This window comes from Pseudophryne corroboree, chromosome 6 (assembly GCF_028390025.1).
Source record: "Pseudophryne corroboree isolate aPseCor3 chromosome 6, aPseCor3.hap2, whole genome shotgun sequence".
Taxonomy (NCBI): domain Eukaryota; kingdom Metazoa; phylum Chordata; class Amphibia; order Anura; family Myobatrachidae; genus Pseudophryne; species Pseudophryne corroboree.
In genome coordinates, this window is record NC_086449.1 from 30,848,204 (window position 1) to 30,869,217 (window position 21,014).

The following is a 21,014-nucleotide window of genomic DNA, read 5'->3' on the forward strand; positions in this document are numbered from 1 at the left end:
GTTACAACATTTAAAATATTGACGTTGTTAATCCGGGGTGTAACATGATTGTAATTGTTAAGTAGTCATAAAATATTCTTAATACAAAATACAGGTTGAACGCGATGGCCATTTTGCCTCTTTTCAACCTCAATTACTATGTTACTATGTTACTATGTAATATGGTTTGGTTCAATAAAAATTCTCCTTAAACAGATGAAAACTTCATGACACAATGAAATAGATCAGAATTAGTAGAGTGGCTTAACCACTTTCAATCCCGGCTATTAGGGGATTGTCGTGTGCACAGATGGGGCCCTTACTTGGATGTAAAGTATGTGTATAATAAGATCTGAATTTAAATGCTATAGTTGCAGTGCTATTATAAGTATAGTATAAGGAACAATGTCTATCATGTAAAGTAAGGCATAGAAGAAATGGGTTTCTCTCACCAAATCAGTTGAGCTTTCAGGCAATGGCTTCCCCTACTGTTCAGGTCAATCTGGGATAACTAAGCTTTCCTTTCCCCTGGAAAGCATGGTCTGGCTCCAAAAGTCTCAGCAATCTCTTTTAATCATTGTGTCTCTCTGGGCACTGTCTTTCATATGCAGCTCATCTCCCTTACTTTTTTTTTATTCTTCTTCACTTTACGTAACTTTCTCTGGCCACCTGCTTGCACATCTCCTCATCATGGACTCTTCCTTTTGATTCTGAACAAACCTCTCACTGTGCCCACTCTCTTCAGCAGTTCAACTCTTGTCCCTTTCTTCCATAGCTTCCCACATCTCTCCTGTAATCTAAGACTCTTGAGGTTTATCTTAATTTCTCTGCATCCTGGAAGTTGTATTGGAGACATGGTGATACATTGCAACTCTGGGGTGCCACCCAACTTCTCTATTCAGGCCTCTCATACCTCATCTTAGGAGACTCTAACATGCCTGGATTGCTGTTATATACCTCTTTCTGGCTTTCTGAAACCCCACCTAACCCATAACTATCCATAACTCTGCTTCATTCTTAATTTTCCTGTCTAGTCAGCCTATTTCTATTGCCCCATCTGCTGCTTCACTTCCTTCCACAGAATCAAATTGAAACTCCTCTCTCACCTACAAAGTTCTTAACTTCTCCTTCCTAAATCTCCACTCTCATTTTGACTTATACTCTCTCCAACTCACTTTACTCTGCCATTGACCTCCTCCTCTCCTTCTCCTTGATCTCAGACTTCCACTCTCATTATTAGGATTTCCCCTATGCTGCCCCAACATCCTACTATGGAACTTCCTACTGCACTCAGTCAGGCTTGACTCCAACTCACCATCTTGTCAACATACCCTTAAGATTTATTTCTTCACCTTAGCCTACCACCACTCCTCCCAACTCATCAGGATCTACATTCCACAGCTCTGCACACTCTACCTCCTTATGTGCATGTTTACTAGAGAATGTAATCTTAAATGAGCAGGGCCATCTCTCACTTTCTATTTTCTAGGTAATTATATAATCTGAGCACTGCAATTATGTACATATGCAAAGGGTATACGTTCATAAAGTCAACATAAGAATTGAAAGAATGTTATCAGACAATTTTTTATAAAAAATTTAAAGTTAGGGTTTGGCTTAGGGTTAGTCTGCAATTTAGGGTTAGGCTGTGGTTAGGGTTAGGCTGTGGTTAGGGTTATGGTGTGGCTGTGGTTAGGGTTATGGTTAGGGTTAGGCTGTGGTTAGGGTTATGGTTAGGGTTAGGCTGTGGTTAGAGTTATGGTTAGGGTAAGGCTGTAGTTAGGGTTTGTTTTAGTCTGCAATTAGGGTTATGGTTAGGGTTAGGCTGTGGTTAGGGTTAGGCTGTGGTTATGGTTATGGTTAGGGTTAGGCTGTGGTTAGGGTTAGGCTGTGGTTAAGGTTACGACTTAGATTTGGGTTAGGTTCAAGCATATTTACATCCGCAAATCTGCATGGTTAATATGGCGACTGTCGACATTCAAAATTAAAAAATGCTGGCAATGTCGATATCATTGAGATCCTGTTCATGTTGGCATTTGAACGTTGACCTTATGAATATGTTGACTGTCTGGTGTTGACATTATGAATGTTGACATTTTGTACTACATTTTGCAAAATGATGTGCATGTCTGTATTAGTCTGTATCCATGAGGATTGTTAATTGTTTCAATCCTAGGTAAGGTACCTAATAACCCTTATGGTGCCATACATATAAAAGTTAATAATAATAATAATAATAATAATAATAATAATAATATGTCACATTATGTCACAAATCTAGAACCCTCACTCAGTCTGCAGTGAGAGCTGTCCAACAGGTACCAGGAAGGCGGCTATCAGAGGACGACCTGTGTGCTGTTTTGAATGTGTCCCCTGTCTACAAGGAGAAATATCTAACCAGACAGGTGAGTGATGGACCTTCTGATACCCCCTAAGATACTACAGACATTAAAGTTGCTGTTCTGGTGCCTGATATATCTCATGCTGTTCTCAATAAATTAATTAACATTGACTGGTCTCTAATTGCAGTACAGTCAATCATGCATTATTAAGATTAGAGTGATCTGTAATATTAGAATTTGACCATTGCAGAATCACAATTACTGTAATTTATCTTATTATTTCATTAGTCTAGACCAGTGGTTCTCCATCTCGGTCCTCAAGTACCCCAACAGTTCATGTTTTTCAGGTCACCTAGCAGTTGAACAGGTGTATTCGTAACTCACTGACACATTATAAAAGACCCACAGGTGGAGCAAATTATTTCACTTGCAATCCTGTGAGGAGACCTGGAAAACATGAACTGTTGGGGGTACTTGAGGACCGAGGTTGAGAACCACTGGTCTAGACCACAGGGCTAGATTAACCAGCAGTTTACCAGTACATCAAATCTGGCACAAGGAAAAACTTTATTAGCAGTCACCATGTTGACAATCTCAATGTCAAAAGTCATTACGTCGACACCACAATGTCAACCGTTATGATGTCATTGTTGACATATGGACATGATACATACCACCGTCTACAGAATGTTTTAATGTTCACAAGGTCAACATCTGAAATGCTGACTTGTGAAATACTGTTGTTCATACAAATTGGTTAAATCCATGATTTAACCAATTTGGCTGAACAACCAGTTTTGTCCATTTTCCAGTGTTTGTGACATTGCAAATGGTATTGAAGGGAAAGTATGCATTTTTGCAGATGATACAAAGATATGCAACAGGGTAGACACACTGGGAGGGGTAAAACAAATGATTGAGGATCTATGCAGACTAGAGGAACGGGTAAGAGCATAACAACTACAGTTTATTGCCAAAAAATGCAAAATCATGCAGTTGGGTCTCAAAAACACAAAGGCTAAATATAGTATCAAGGGCACTATAGTGGTAACTACTGAGGAGGAAAGGGATTTTGAGTTATTATTATTTTAAGTGACTTAAAGGCAGGTAAGCAATGTAACAAAGCAATGAGGAAGGCGAGTCAGATGCTTGGTTGCATAGGGAGAGAAATCAGCAGCAGAAAGAAAGAAGTAATAATGCCACTGTATAGGTCATTGGTACGGCCCCATCTGGAATACTGTGTCCAGTTCTGGAGACCATATCTCCAGAAGGATATAAATACATTAGAGAGTGTACAAAGAAGGGCAACTAAAATGGTGCATGGCCTACATCACAAAACTTGCCTGGAAAGGCTAAAAGATCTTAACATGTATAGTTTGGAGGAGAGAACGGAAAGGGGGGACATGATAGAAACTTTCAAATATACCAAGGGTCTTAACAAAGTACAGGAGGGAAACATTCTTTAAAGGAAGAGAAGTATTAGAACTCGAGGACATGCACTGAAACTGGCGAGAGGCAAGTACAGGGGAAATCTAAGGAAACATTACTTCACAGAAAGGGTAGTGAATATGTGGAATAGTCTCCCATCGGAGGTGGTAGAGGCTAAGACAGTAGAGCAATTTAAACATGCTTGGGATAGGCATATGAATATCCTTACAAAGAACTAAAGTACAAAAAGGGTTAAGATTACCTAAAGGATAAAAAAGGGAAGACTAGATGGCCAAGTGGTTCTTATCTGCTGTCACATTCTATGTTTCTATGTTGGCAAAACCAACCTGGCATTCTCACCTGAAGTCACGCACCTTCGGCAGCTCAGACCCTACTACATGTGAGTTCCCTTACTCTTCACAACAAAGACCTCCTGCCTGTATAACAAGAACACTCAGCACTGAACTCCCTGTTTGGATCCTGCAAGAACTTACCACTATACCTGCAACTACTGTACTTACATTTGTACTTTCAGTTTTTCATAAACATCTGAATGCACATCTTTGCCATTGTCATTTTGACTCTATGCACTTGAAATTCCTGTCTTAATTACCATTGCACCCCACCCCCCACATTTCTTACACAGTCTGATAAAAAATTAAATTTCTGCACCCAAATAATCGACACTGTTATTCCGCTTGATACTAAATTAGTGCCGTCCAGAATACACATTTACCAACACCGCAGTTTCACCTGCATTTCTGCAAATCTACTGCTCTGTCTCTCATACAGCCTCCATTACTAGTTCCGGTTTTCCTCCCTGTATTTACCATCTTGAGCTCCCCCATCACTGTCTACCTAATAATTTCTTTTGCCCCATTTCCTCCTCTATCCTTCAATGCTAGTTTCCTACTCCTCCTCTTCTGTCTCCCAACCACCCTTCTGCTTCTTTACCCCACCTCTCCTGTTACCTACAACCTACATCTCTTTCACCTCTCCCCCACCATAGACCTACTACTCCACCTCTAAGCCTCTAAGCCTTGCTCCCTTCCTCCTCTACCTGTCACCTCACCTCTATCTGCATCACACTGCACTCCCTCCCTCCCTCCCTGCCCATATCCTGCAGGTTTTCTTCCTAGCTCAGGAACTTGCACCATCACTACACTCTCTTTTTCCCTGCCCTACATATGAATCTCTGTACAGCGCTACAGCAACCTTGATAATACCATTCAAATCTCTGATCATCTTCCCACCCACCTGCATAACTTCACCTCCCACACTTCCATTATCTATTGGTGACACAACTATCTCCTCTAGCTCCCAAGTGCACTATCTTGGATTTATAACTCTTCCCTCTCATTCAAACCACACATTCACTACCTCTCGCAGTCCTGCCGTTTCTATCTCAAAAATATTTCCAGGATCAGACTCTTTCTCACCCAGGATGCTACCCTCATCCACTCACTGGTCATCTCCTGATTGGAGTACTGTAATCTCCTCCTATCTGGCCAAATCAAGCTTCTAACACTCACTTACAAAGCCGTCACCCATTTCTCCCTCATTTACATATCTGACTTTATCTCCCTTTACACTCTCACCCACCCTCTATTGCTCCACAAATGCATGCTGACTCTCGTGCCTACTGATTACTTCCTCCCTCCTCCAAGATTTTTGCTGTGGTGCTCCCTATACCTGGAATTCTCTACCTCTCCCTATCAGACTCTCCTCCTCTATACAAAACTTAAAACAGCCTCTCAAGATCCACTTCTTCATCAAACCCAGCCATCTCTCCTCCTAACCTTCTGTTCCATGCTCACTGTCTACTCCATCTGTGCCACCCCTATATGTCTGCCCCTCCCTTTAAGAAAGAAAGCTCTCACAAGCAGGGCCCTCTCCCCTCATGTGCTTTTTCTTCTCTTACTTTGAACATCTTCTACTCCATACTCCCTACAACAGCACCTGATGCTTATTTCAGTGTCCACTGATACAGCAAAGTATGTATACCATGTTCTTGTCCTACATTGTCTTCTACTATAATTCGCTGTTTCCTCGTTTTGTACAAATGTTTATGTACTGTATTAGGTGCAGAACCCTTGTGGTGCCATATAAGTAAAGGATTCACTTTAATGATTCTATGTCCTTTTTTCATTGACAAAACAAATATAAACCTAACCAACATGTAATATCTTAGCTATTCTATATCTTAGATTCCATTGATTGCCTGAAGTGTCCGTGGGACCAGTGGCCAAATCCCCAGAAAACCGTATGTCTACAGAAGACCATAGAGTACCTGCACTATGAGGATCCATTAGGAGTGGCATTGGCAGCATCAAGCATTCTTTCCTCTGCCACTGCTGTTTGTATATTAATGCTTTTCATTAACTCTAAGGACACACCTATAGTGAAAGCTAACAATTACTCTCTAAGCTGTCTTCTGCTGGTGTCCCTGTCTTTGTGCTTCCTTTGCTCTTTAGTTTTCATAGGATATCCCCAACTTGAGAAATGTCTCCTACGCCAAGCTGTTTTTGGATTGGTATTTGCCCTTTGTATCTCTTGTATTTTGGCAAAAACTATGATGGTGGTCTTTGCTTTCATGGCCACCAGACCAGGCAGCGGGCTGAGGAGATGGACCACACCTCAAGTGTCCTACATGATCATTTCTACATGTTTCCTGTTACAGTTCCTATTGTGTGTCACATGGCTGTTACTCACCCCTCCTTTCCCACAATATAATATTCTAACCAAACCTGAACTCATCATTGTTGAGTGTAATGAGGGCTCCACCATTGCCTTCTGGACCATGCTGGGTTATCTCTTTCTTCTGGCCACCGTTAGCTTCATTGTTGCCTTTCTGGCTCGGAGACTCCCTGACAGCTTCAATGAGGCCCAGTTTATTACTTTCAGCATGCTGGCCTTCCTCAGTGTCTGGGTATCCTTTATCCCGGCCTCCCTCAGCGCTCAGGGTAAATACACCGTGGCCATGGAAATATTTGCCATCTTGGCTTCCAGTTGGGCTCTGGTGATCTGCATGTTCCTGCCTAAATGTTTCATCATAGTGTTCAGACCAGACATGAACTCCAGGGAACATCTCATGAGAAGAGACAGGGAACAGTCTAATAGCAGGAGGATATAGAAAATAAATAATCTGCAAACATATCCTACTGTATATTTCAAAATGCATTGTTTCAACTTAAACCTAATGTACTAAAATCATTAAGAATAGTTAAGTATTTCTGATGACTGTTGGAAAAGAATGTTAACTTCAGTGGATCAAAAAACAGATGTACTGTATGTGCATGGAAGTTAAGAAGTTTGAATCTAAAATTCAGATGTTACTGCAATCCAAACTTCCATACAATTTAATAAAACATTGTTTTAGAAAATATTACCATTGTTACTTTTTTATGATTCACTGGAGAAAAACAGATAAAGAGACTCAAGATGAGTTGAGCCTGAGCCCAATTTCATAACGTGATATGTGCAAATTTGTAACATGAGTTCACAAATAAAGCTATAGTATGCCTACGTCTGTCTACAGATACATTATTTGTGTCCATTTATGCATGGAGAAGCCCGGAGAGGAGACACTGCAGGAGTTTTCGGGGGGCGGGGCCAGAATGTGACATCATCAAGCTATTTGCATCATTTTAACCCCTTCCCCACCCTATGGACCCGTGAATATGGGAGATTATCTCTCCATCCTGCCTGCATCACTAGGGTGTGAGCAGGATGTGGGAGACCTGCCTACTTTTCTGGGGGTGCGGGAGGCTACCCCAAAAAATGGGAGCCTCCTGCAGCTTCCGGGAGATTAGGCAAGTATGTCTCAATTATGATTGTCCATAAGAGTCCATTATGTAATACAGCTCATTGGTCCTTGGTTTTTGCATTTCTCAGAAAGAAACAGTCGTCATCTTAGAAGATCTTTGTTTATGTCAACTTTGCCCATGATAGAGTCCATGAAAGTTGTTCACAAGCTGACACATGAGGCAAGATGTAATAGCGTCCAAGATTGCCGGGGGTTGCAGGGTTGCTGGCCGACATTGGACGTTTTTTTAAAGCGGCAGTCCTGTGGACTCAAGACTACACTCAGTGGTTATTACGTAAAAGACAAGTCATGCAGGGTTACATCATGTTGCGTCACCATACATGAGACACCAGCTTAAATATAACATTAATAATAATATCTGTATCAAGCTATTATTAATAGTAACTGTTATACAAATACCATTATACTTATATAACCTTATTCTTTTTCCTGTTCCTATTAGTTGGCCATTCACAATATCAGTATTGCTCCATTCAGCATTTTGCAATTTATAATACTCAGATAACTTACATTATTTACTAAGGAATAAAAGGTAATATGCAGGGAAAGTTAAGTCATCCTTGAGTCACTCACCTGCTCTGAGACCCATTTATGGGACCGTGAAGCGCGACTCACCTGGAGAACACTTAGGGGTCTATTTACTAAGTCTTGGGTGGTGATAAAGCGCATGGAGATAAAGTATCAACCAATCACTGTCTAACTGCCATGTCACGGGCTGTGTTTGAAAAATGACAGGAGTTTATTGGCTGGTACTTTACCTCCATGAGCTTTATCTCCATCCAAGGCTTAGTAAATAGACCCTGTCGGATGCTACAGCACCTAGGATAATTAGGAAGGGCTACACATTTATAAACCGATGTGGCTTAACAAGAAGGTAAGGGTAGAAATGGATAATAAGAGGCGTGCTTTCAAAAGATTAAAGTCAGATTGGAAAGAGCGGTCATTTCTCTACTATAAGGAGTGTAATAAAAAATGTAAAAAGGAAATCAGAACTGCTAAAATAAATAACGAAAAGCAAATTGCAAAGGAAAGCAAAACAAACCCACAAAAGTTCTTTAATTATATCGATGGAAAAAGGCTGAAAAGGGATAATATAGGTCCATTAAAAAGCGAGTTGGTGCTTTGATCATTGACTACAAGGAAAAAGCAGAGAAATTGAATTAATTTGTTATGTCAGTGTTTACTAGAGAGGACCAAAATTGTGGAATTACTATATAATAAAGTAAATGATAATTCCCTGTTACTCAATACTCGGTTGAGCGTAGAAGAAGTCCGTCAGAGACTTTAAAAAATTAAGACTAATAAATCTCCTGGCCCGGATGTATTTCACCCAAGGGTTTTAATGGAGCTAAGCTCAGAATACAGTAGCAAGGCCTTTATATTTAATCTTCAGTGATTCAATTACATCTGGATTGGTACCAACGGACTGGTGAATAGCAGATGTAGTGCCATTATTTAAAAAGGGAAGTAAAACCCATCCTGGAAGTTATAGACCTGTAAGTCTGACATTTATAGTGGGGAAAATATTAGAAAGTATATTAAGGGATAGCATTTAGGAATACTTAGAGTACTGCAAGATTATTAGTAAGAACCAGCATGGGTTTGTGAGGGATAGGTCATGTCAAACAAACTTAATTAGCTTCTATGAGGAGGTAAGTGTGAACCTAGACCAGGGAAACACAGTGGATGAAGCATTTTTAGATTTTGGTAAAGCCTTTGACACTGTGCCACACATGAGGTTGATATATAAACTAAGAGGGCTTGGTATAGGAAACAAAATTTGTATTTGGGTCAAAAATTGGTTGGAAAATAAGGAAAAGAGAGTTGTGGTCAATGGTTAGTATTCCATCTGGGCTAAAGTATTAAGTGGTGTACCTCAAGGGTCTGTACTAGGGCCTCTTGCATTTAACATATTTATAAATGACCTGGGAGACGGTCTTGAGAGCAAAGTGTCCATTTTCACAGATGACACTAAACCGTGTAAAATAATTAAAACAGATAGAAATGTTGACTGTCTACAGAATGACTTAATCAAATTGGAAGTTTGGGTTGAAAAGTGGAGTATAAGGTTTAATACAGGTTGAGTATCCCTTATCCAAAATGCTTGGGACAGGAAGAATTTTGGATATCGGATTTTTCCGTATTTTGGAATAATTGCATACCATAATGAGTTATCATGGCGATGGGACCCAAGTCTAAGCACAGAATGCATTTATGTTTCATATACACCTTATACACACAGCCTGAAGTTCATTTTAGCCAATATTTTTAATAACTTTGTGCATTAAACAAAGTGTGTGTACATTCACACAATTCTTTTATGTTTCATATACACCTTGTACACACAGCCTGAAGGTCATTTAATACAATGTTTTTAATAACTTTGTGTATTAAACAAAGTTTGTGTACACTGAGCTATCAGAAAACAAAGGTTTCACTATCTCACTCTCACTAAAAAAATTCCGTAATTCGGAATATTCCGTATTTCGGAATATTTGGATATGGGATACTCAACCTGTATAGAGAAATGTAAAGTTATGCATTTTGGGGCAAAGAACAAACATGAAATTTAATGGGAAAATGGTAGGCGTATCAGTAATGCAGAAAGATTTGGGGGTTCTCATCGACAATAGACTTAGTAATAGTGCCCAGTGCGAGTGTGCAGTAGCAAAGGATGGAGACAAGGGAAGAAAGTGTAATTCTACCACTATATAAATCATTGGTATGGCCATATTTAGAGTACTGTGTGCCATTCTGGGCACCTCACCATAAAAAAGACATATTGGAACTCGAAAAATGAGCTACCAAATTGGTTAAGCGCTTAGAGTCGTTGGACTATAGTGAAGGGTTAACCAGGTTAGATATGTTTACATTACAAAAGAGGTGACTAGAAGGAGATATGATTAATATTTATAAATTCATTGAAGGGAAATATAGGGAATTATCAGGTGATCTGTTTATCAAGAGATCTGTACACAGAACATGTGGCCACCTCCTAAGTTTAGAGGAGAGGACCCAGCAAAGGAAGGGTTTATTCACAGTGAAGGCAGTAAAGATATGGAATTCTCTGCTGGAGAGGGTTGTCTTGGCTGACTTAATTGATAAGTTTAAAAAAGGGTTGGACACATTTTTAGCTGAAGAAGAAATCCAGGGATACAACCTCTAATAATTAAATGAAATATAGGTTGAACTCGATTTTCAACCTTAACAACTATGTTACTATGTTACATTTAAATGGTATCTGGTGCGATTTATATCATACACTCCTTATGTGTGTTCAAATATTATATATTCACTTTAACAATTCTACCCTCTGAAGTTTTCAAAACCCAACACACCATCATCTTTTATATAGCTCATGAATATCTTGGAGATCGCTTAAGTGCACGTTTGGGGATTTTTGATCCACACATCAACATAAAATATATGAAAAGTGATATAATAGTACAAATATGATTAAGCGTCTTAATGTATGCATTATGTCAGAAAGCCATACCCTAGCAATGAAAACCAGCTTGAAGGGTAAAGACAGGAAAACCAAGAATCCAGTGGTGCGCTCGTTTAATTGTGTCTTTAGGCAAAATCATTTTTCAATTGAATAGTATAATTAATTTTCTCATCAACTACTTCTTCTGAGTTAGATGCGTTTGTGACATAGGTGCAACAGTTTACTCCATATACTGTTGTAATGTAACAGAATACCCTGAATAGACTGCTGTAAGATGATCAAACATCATTCTATGCTGCTTAAACCCACCCTTAGCACACTCAATCTTTATTCACTTCAAGTGACATCATCTTATGCATATTCTTTAATATTCATAACACATCACCCAAATTCCTAAGAAATCAACAGATATTGGGGCCAATTTATAAAACAAAATTTGGGGCTATTTCGTTTTCATTTTTCTGCAAATGTTGAGTTTCCCCCCAATGTAAGGCTTTTGTTGGGGCTTGGATGAGGTATGGTACAACAAGATCAGGAGAGGACAATGAAGAAGGAAAGAGAACTGTTGCAGAAAGCTATAAAGTTGTTGGAATTGAAGGAAGTGAAATATCTGCATGTAAGAGCAGATCTGGAGGAGTTCAGATCTGGAGGAGCATGTGTGGTGGAGGGGGGGGGGTGCCACAGATGGGAGGGAACAGGGATAACTGTGGGTTGGGTGCTGGATCAGTGAGGGAACAACAGTGAGGAGCCTGTATGGGGAAGGAGGGGGGTTAAGGTGGTTGAGAAGTTGATAATCCGAGAGGTATCACAAAGTATTACAGAAATAATAAACTAACCAAAATGAATGGAGTGGTCACTACAATGACTAGAAGAGTGAGTTCAGGACATATGTTTCTTGCAAGATTTTTGTCACCAAATCAGATCTACCTTCTTTAGCAAGGATTTACTTTTATTTCAATCACAATTGTTAGCCAAAGTGTTCATTGAATTCAGAACATTTATTTTGGATTTGTTCACTCAGAGTGGTAGAGAATGAAGATTGGAGAAAGTATGTTTCACTGTCTAATGGCAGCTTTATCAAATAGCTTTTGAAAAAGCTACCATAAGACAGCGAAACGCGTCAGAGCCACCTACCTCTGAACTCTGGATACTTATTCTGTTACTTTCTGTGGACCTTGCCAAGCCATTTTTGGGACAAAAGAACAAAAACCATTGTGGATGTAATATCTAAGGGAACCCCTTGTTTTGTGCGCTGGATCCCATTACCTTCAGGATCATCTGTAACAGAATACCCAATACAGCCCCACAGGACTGGCAATTATTCCAATTTATTGGTCAATAGTCTCTCCGAACATCTGGCTATAATATCCACCCTCATATGGGATCTGAGCTTTAATATCCTTATAAACATTGTAATGGGATCAGTACGAGATCCCGCCGGATGAGATCCCGGCGGTCGTAATACCGACACCAGGATCCCGGCCGGCAGAATCCCGACAGGGGGGCAAGCGCTACGCAGCCCCTTGCGGGCTCACAATGAATTGGTTTTTAATAAATTGTATGAATTGTATTTATTAATTTTTACCTGTCTGCAGTATCAGTTTTTAAGCGCTGGGTTTTTTTTTCACATTGCATGTATTAATTCATTGTGGAGTGACTATCCAGTTTAAACAGCTGCTTGTAGAACAAGATTTGATAAAGCGCCAGATTAGGGTCTACCACTAGTGGTATACCCTATCCTTTTTTTCTAACCCTGCTTTACAGGAAAGTCTTCACTTGTGGGAAGGTCCTGCTTCCATTCTACCTCCATACTGATAAGACCCGTACACACTAGGCAATATAGTAAATGACGTTGTTAATTTTGACCCTTTCTGAGCGATATCATTGACATAATTGTCCAGTGTGTACGCAGCAAATGATGAATGGCACGCGGCCCAGCGCCTCGTTAACGACCTTCAATGTCGGCCATGCATGCTACTCAATTTAGACTCATCATCCAAATCTGCATACATGGCCCGGTGGCAGCATGACGTCACTGTGCGATATTTCTCAGTACGTATCACCATGCCAGGCAGCCCAGGCCGGGAGGGGGACACACTAGGCGATGTCGCTCATGGGCTGCTCCCACTTATTGCTCAGCAATTGCATGCCCTTAGCTATTCTATTAATCACTCTGGATAACTGAATACACAAAATAAGCCTTTAGGCTGAAATTACTGTTTATAAGGTAGAAAGTATTTCAAATGTAGAAAAAAATAAATCGCAGTGCTACAGTATTTAGAGAAAACACAATTATTCATAAAACAATACAAACATAGCGGATGAAAAATCTATAAAAGGTACAAAAAGAACAAAATGTGTAATGAGGTGTACATAGGATATGGTATCCGGTCTTTAGGTCGGCTGCCCTTAGGTCGACACTCACTAGGTCGACCACTATTGGTCAACATGCATTAGGTCAACATGGTCTATAGGTCAACATGGTCACTAGGTCGACATCAAAAAGGTCTACATGAGTTTTTCACATTTTCTTTTTAATTTTTTAACTTTTTGATACTTTTCGGTCCACGTGGACTACAATTGGGAATAGTAGCCTGTGCAGGGAGCAGCGGTAGCGGAGCGAGGCACCTTGCCCAGAGCATGGTGGGTGAATTGAGCCATGCGAGGGGACACGGTGGACTTATTGGGGTTCCCAGTCACTCTACAAAGAAAATGACACCAAAAAACATTACTAACCCATGTCAAACTTTTTCCATGTCGACCTAATGACCATGTCAACCTATTTCAGGTGTCAACCTAGTCACTGTGAACCAATAGTGGTCAATCTAGTGACTGTCGACCTAGTTACTGTCAACTCTATTATCCACAACCGTAGATATATTTATCAAAATTCACAGCACTAATACAATCAACATAGATGACATTGTTATAAAAATAAAAAATATATATAACATTCCAATAGGCCAATTGCCTATGAGATCATCTACATTAGACAGGACAGTTCTAATAAGCAGTATGGCATTAGTATGCTTAACTTCTAACTCTCTACAAAATACCATGCGGTTACTAGTAATTGCGTATTTTACTGGAGCCTGAGATGGCTGGAGGCGTGGGATGCTTGTCGTTCTCTAACTGTTTTTTAAAGGGGCAATGACTTACAAGGGATGGTTTTGCCTTGTAAGTGTTTGCCCCTTTAAAAAAACATCCATGATCGGCCGGCATCCATTACATTCCGCTGATAGTACGGGCCGTGTTTTCATATGGGCTCAATGGGCAGTTGCCCAAGGGCCCTAAGAGTATAAGGCTGATAGCTGAGGGTACCCTTTTTGAAAATCGGCCCTGGGGAACCGGAGATATCCGAGCCTGTTATTTGCTCTTCCCAGCCAGATATCTTGGGATCTGTCTGACTTTGTTCTTCCGAGGGTATAAGTTGGGACTCTTCCCTTTCCGTTGGCCCTTTCAGCTTGTCTCTAGTATGCCCAGGACCAGAGATATCAGCTCCTAACTGTCATTTTTCAAACACAGCCTGTAACATGTCAGTTAGGAGCTGATTGGCTGGTACTTTATCACTGTGCAATTTATCACTCTCCAAGGCTTGATAAATAGGGGCCATTGGAGTTCTCCAGTTGGAGCCTTCCACGTAACGTGCTTCTCCACATTTATTCACTTTCAGCTGCTCATTTATCAATGATTAATAAAACTCGTTGTGAATTATAAATTATGCTCCAGCCAATCACCTCACTACTGTCATATGTTTGAAGAAGAACAAATGACAGTAAGTAGCTGATTGGTTGGAGCACCATTTTTCATACGCAATGAGTCATCATTTGTTGATAAGTGGGCCCCATAGTCTGTGATTCCCTGTACAGGGCTGCCATATTCAGATGGCTCGCACTGCTCTTGGCCTGTCACAATGTTCCTAATTATTGCTGCATGGGCGCAGACATCTTGTTTCCAAGTCAGGTGAAGGCTCCTTCCAACCAGATCCTGCTGATGCGCTCACATGACTCCTGCTTCCAATTGCAGACGTGTTTTCCTATTTATACTTGCATGTGAGTGCATATGCGATTACTATTGATGCAACGTGTGGCGGGATGTACACCCTAGGTTAGTACATCCTGCCCCAAATGACAAGAGGTTTCAGCAGCATTAGAATATTAGGAACTTTTGTTCATTAAAATAAAAATCTGGTTTCCCCGTGAGAGTGCGGATAAGTTTAAGTGTACAGTATTTATAGACACAAGTATATTGCCGTGGCTACAGCGGGAATCAGTAACACCGGCAGGCCATCTCTTGCTCGGACTACTTGTCGATTGAAAAACAAGAGAAATCTTAAGAAAAATTTCTCAAAAATAACTGTATATTATACAAAAATAAATAAATATGGAGCAAGTTTTATTCATGGATAAAAGTGCTGCACAGAGTGACATCACATGTTATAATAATAAGTAGAGTTTTGTTGGAGAGTCTTCTGTTTTATTTAAATAGTCCAGAACCACGTATGTGGAGTTTGAAGGTATAATCCTTACATCAGGATTGGGTGCTAGTGGAACACTCTGGAGAGGTTCCGCTGACAGTGCAGGTGCCGCAGTATAATGATTCACTGCTCCTCTGATCTCATCAGCCTGGTTATTCATATTTTATTTAGTCTTCATATCAGCCCGAGGTATAGAGGATGTCAGAAACTGCTGCAGACGCAATACTGGATTACAGTAATCTATTCAGAATACAGAGATGCCCCATCAGACTCACATAGGTCGGGCCATCGATCATTCGTGGTCACAACATCACTCCCCACTGCCTCCCACAAATGCTCACTGTCAATCATTCTGCATACAAATATTCAGTGTGACCTCTGTTGGTAATCCATCGGGACATGCGAGGAAATGAGAGGTCTCGGACAATTAATACAGTTATACCTCATTTCCCTTGCCAACAAAACCTGTTGAATCTGTACTTTTTATCCCCATGTCCCCTATATAACATCTACATTCAGTATACAGTATGCGTTCATTCCCCATAGCATGTCAATGCTAACCCTATACTATACTTGAATCGGACTTAATATTAGTAATATATGAGACTGTGGGCCTAATTCAGACCTGATCACAGTCTGAAGCCCTTTGGGGAGTGAGCCATTGCACCCTGTGAGGCTCAGTGAGATGCAGAAGCATCTCTGGGCTGTGGTCGCCTCTCAGGCAGAGGTGGTCATGGGGCAGGAGGGGGTGTACCAACGGCATTACAGCACTGTTGGTGGGGCGCAGTCCGGACAATGCAGGCGTGTCCGGACCATTGCGGGAGTGGGCCGCTGCCCCATGGTCCTTACCTTGATAGAGTGCACCTTGGTCCAGGTTGGCATTTGGGCTCTACTGTGACCAGGAATCGGCACTGAGAACATTTTTGTGCCCCCCTCCCCAAATTACGTCACTGCCTCTATCATTTTGGATCCAGTCTGGATGTCTCGAGGCCCCCAAAGCAGCGCCAACCCCTCCCCACTACCACGTCCCGGATCACAATTTGCTGCCCGTTGTTCCACTCTGTCAGTTGCAAAATAAAATATAAAAAAAATCGAAATGACAAAAAAAGAATCACATGACCTCACCAACCTTGTGTGCTGCTCCCAGCAATTGCCGCCCCTAGGCACATGCCATCCTACTGACAGGTTAGGGAATTATTTGTGTCAGTGTGCAGGCCTCCAATGTGTGGGGGCCCAGAGATGACTGCCCCGCCACCCCACCCCCATGCCCTTCCTATAATCAAGCACTGACTGCAACATTTTGAGCTTGACATCAGCAAAAGTCGCTAAAAAAAAAGAGTTGTAAAAATATACTTAAGGGTCCATACTGGTGACACGTGCCATAGAGATGATCCAAACAGCATGTCTGTACAGGAAGCCGCAGATTCACAGTCTACATCACTAGCAGCATCTAAGCCGAAATGTATCCTACCACAAAAAAGATCATTTTCCCTCTGCTTGGTTAACCCATAAGTGAGGATTTCTTGCAGACCATGCTGTTTTGGAGTCACAGTGTCCAGCAGAATCCCCACTGGACAAAGCCCACTCCATCATTTTGACAGTTAATTAACTATTATTACTATAAATAACATTCACATATTAAGCACTATAGTTATTCTATCCTATAGAATCAGAGACTGCTCACAATAGACATTGACAAATAACTAGAGGTAAGAAGACTTTCTTGGCCTGTGGTTACCTGTGGACAATAGCCTAGTACTTCTCATATGTCTCCTGCTGTTTTGGAGCCAGTGTCTAGCCCCCCCTGGAACAAAGCTCCTAACTGTCAATTTACATATTGGAGCTGATTGGATGGTACATTATCACCTTACACTTATCACTGGTTTATTACTTCTTCAGGCTTAGTACATCTGCGCCACAGATTGTTGGAACCCTGGAATACTAGAGGTGGGTTGCTTAATAGTATGTGCCTCTACCCAGCAATCTGTTTAGATGGTCAGTGAAGGGGCTACAGTAGCTTGGAATATACCCCTCTAGTCCTATACAGATATATCAACAAAGCTTAGCAGTTCTATATTTTGCAATAGCTTTTTATACCTTAACAACAAATTACACATTTGTATGACTAACAACACATGATTATTTTATTATTTATTGGTCAGGAACACTTTCATTGCATCTGTAACACAGTTGGTTAAAGCAACAATAATGACTTTTGCATATACAGTTAATACAGTATGGCGCAGTGGCGATGCGGTGAGGACAATGGCTGGGGAGTGTTGGATACCTTTTAGGGTTAATTAAATTAACCCTCTTGTTGCTGTTTGAGTTGTTAGGTAAAATAATGAATTAAAATTAGATTTAGCAAAATCAATAATTATTTATTAAAAAGGCCACGCCCGTATACAGGTTGCTAGGGAACATCCTCTCAAGCCTGGGTCAAAATGCTTCAACAACAGATACACGTAGAAACAATGAGTTTTATAACATACCAGTTACGCCCCATTCTTATAACCCTCCCATATGAGTTCATTCATCTGAAATACAGTGTTATGCAATATTAGGACAATTGGCAATGAAAACTAAAAGATACTCGTGATCTTCAACTATGTGTCCATATTAGGAATTAAGCTGGACACTATGAGCTTTTCGGATGTGCGTATGTGGAATTAATACTTAGCCAACAAAGTTGTTTTTCGTCTTTCTTAGTCTGTACAAAGTTCAAGATGAATCTGCTGTATCATCTAGCTAGAAACAAAATGGATTCTCTTATGCTTTATACTATACTAGTGAATATAGATCACCTTTGATATTGTGATTATTAGGTGTATGCATAATATACGTACTATCCCGTAGTACATATATATAACTGTTAGGCCTTCAGCAGGTTGTCTCTGTCACAGTATTCGACAGCTCCACCCTTTGATCAGGGACATTATCCATGTGCCCTGTCATCTCAGGAGAATTTCTGGGAACGTATAGTTTGCTAATAATCATTTCATGTAGTATTGCTATTCTGCGTCTGACAGTAGCCTTCTAAATACAACATAGGCCGCACCTGTAGGCAGTGAACATCAAATGAATGGCTATAATCACATCGGGGTCACCAAAGAATAACCCTCATCACAGAATACATCATCACATACAATCACATACAATATACTTAAAAAACATTTTCCTTATCCTTAAAATTGAATACTAGGATTTAAACATTTATCCTTTCCAGTCCATATCATAATGCCTTGGTTAAAGTTCTTCTTTTATATCATGGGCCTCCTTTATATACTTGGCAATACACGTATCAGGATCCGTAATGTCTTTGGTCAAATAAGCACAGCAGTGAGCTCAAAGTGCTGTTTCCGGAAATCAACAATATCCTCCAATTTGTGGTATTAAAGAATGTAGAACAATGTGGTATCGTAATAGTTCATGTCCAATGTCCTGGAATCATCATAAATGTCCACAGTCCTGGAAGGTCCTATCATAAAGTTCAATCATGTTATCAATAACTTAAATGAAATAAAAAGTCAACTCCCAGTTGATTAATCACACGACTTCATTAGCCATAGGAGAACTTATTAGCCACCTTTACCAATTCAAGGTTTTATTGATGCTCTGGTGGCAGGAACATGTTTCCTGATTACTGAGTCAATTACTCTTTTTAGGAATAGTTTATCCTGCAAGAAAACTTTTCTCAAGTTATTATGTGTTTTTGTATAAGATTGCTAAATGAATCTTCTTAAATAACAAACATCCTCAGAATTAATAGGTAACCAATTAAATATCATAACCTAAGGACATAGTGACAACTAACATTCCCCGTTATGTATGATATCTTCTTTAGCTTTTGAATCTACTCCTGTTAAAATACATTTACTAAATCATAAACTTTAATGAACATCTTATGTAACCATTACTATTTATATACCTAACTCATTATATCTAGCACATCTAGAAACCTTAGGTTAGTATATTGTAACGATCCTTTCACATTCCCCTAAATTAATCTTTTCTATTTGCATAAGTTAATTTTTTTTTCTGTATTATTGACCTATTTTATTTCCACTAACTGAAATACACCCGATATGTGTAGCTGATATTATCACCAGTGGTTTTATCTTGAGATACTGTTGTATCTATACACATGTAACTGTTTCACTATTATCACAACTCTATAAAGTTTTGGTAATCACATCAAATGTAACTTACCTAGAGAACTTTGGCCTGCTACTATACAATGCTGATGTCGTTGTATACATATCGAACAATTATAATAATAATAATTAGCAATAATATTTATTTAGCAGCAGTACCCAAAATCTTTCCAACAATTAATGGTATTGCTGGACTGGATACTCCTCAGAATAATATCCTAAATTATTAAATTATCCATACATTAATTTATACATCTCTCTTCAAGTGGAGTATAATACTCACAACCACGTTTTTCAAAGTGTGTTCGTTACACCGGTCATAAATCTCTCTGGATTTCCTGCTTAGAAAAGAAAAGAGGAAGGAAGGGTCTTATTGAAATAATTCCCATCCACAATAATGGATGAGTACTCATACCTACACCACACGTCTGCCCGCTCTCTCATCAAAGAAAAAGAAATCAAGTCCTAATGCTGTTATAAATAACGTCGCTCCCGTATACTTTCAGAACTGTTAAAAGTTCTGTAGGATATTAGCTTATAAACACATAGTCTATTATCAATGATCATAATCATCTCTATCTTGATTGAAGGGTTCATTCAAATACAACTCTGTGGTAGTAACAGTAGTAACAGTCTGTATTGTATCTCCATACAATTGTTTTTAGTCTTAGGTTCCTTTAAGCTCTGGTCTCTGACCTTTTAATTTCATTGCAAGCTCATGGATCTAGGTGTCCTTCTTCTGCAGCTGTTACAAGTTGTTGCTACAGCTTGTTTTTTGTTTTCTTGTCTGTTAGACCAGTGTGTCAGGTTTTTTATTTTTTTTATCCCTTGTTCTGGATAGTCTGAATTTTGGGGTCTTTTGACCCCTCCTCAAGGGGGGGGGGTAATGTTATGAGCCACGACTGTGGCTCATTCCTGTTTTGCATTTTTGTTCTGTATTTTATGTTATACTTCTGTTTATGTTCCCCGTGGGTGTCATGGGGTGCTCGGAGCTCACCCTTAAGGAGGGGATACTGTTATGAACCACAGGTAGTGGTTCATTCCTATTTTATGTTTATAAAGTTGTCTTGCATGCCAGGATTTCCCGTTTCTCTGTTTTAGAATACTCTTGTCTGCTGCCGCTGGTGGGTCTGTGTAATTGCAGCTTGTTCCCATGTGTTCAGCCTCACCTGGCTGCTAATTGTATCTTGTCAGTTTGGAGTCATGCTAGAGGGCAGCTGCACGAGATTATTAATTAGGCCTCTCTGTTATATGCTGGCTGACTGCAATTCTCAGATGCTGGTGATATTTCTTGGTTTTCAGTCTGCTTGAAGTCTGACCTGGTTCCTGCCAGTCCCTGAGCTCCTGTATAGCAGTGTCT

General features: G+C 40.0%; 1 protein-coding gene across 1 annotated transcript in view; it reads left to right on the forward strand.

Annotated features, from left to right (window-relative positions):
• LOC134934177 (extracellular calcium-sensing receptor-like) overlaps positions 1-6,882 on the forward strand; it is a 101,753-nt gene extending 94,871 nt beyond the window's left edge. The window contains exons 6-7 of the mRNA XM_063929670.1: positions 2,261-2,384; positions 5,957-6,882. Of these exons, the coding sequence (XP_063785740.1) occupies positions 2,261-2,384; positions 5,957-6,882 (1,050 nt within the window). The remainder of the gene's footprint in view (positions 1-2,260; positions 2,385-5,956) is intronic.
• Positions 6,883-21,014: the final 14,132 nt, after the last annotated feature.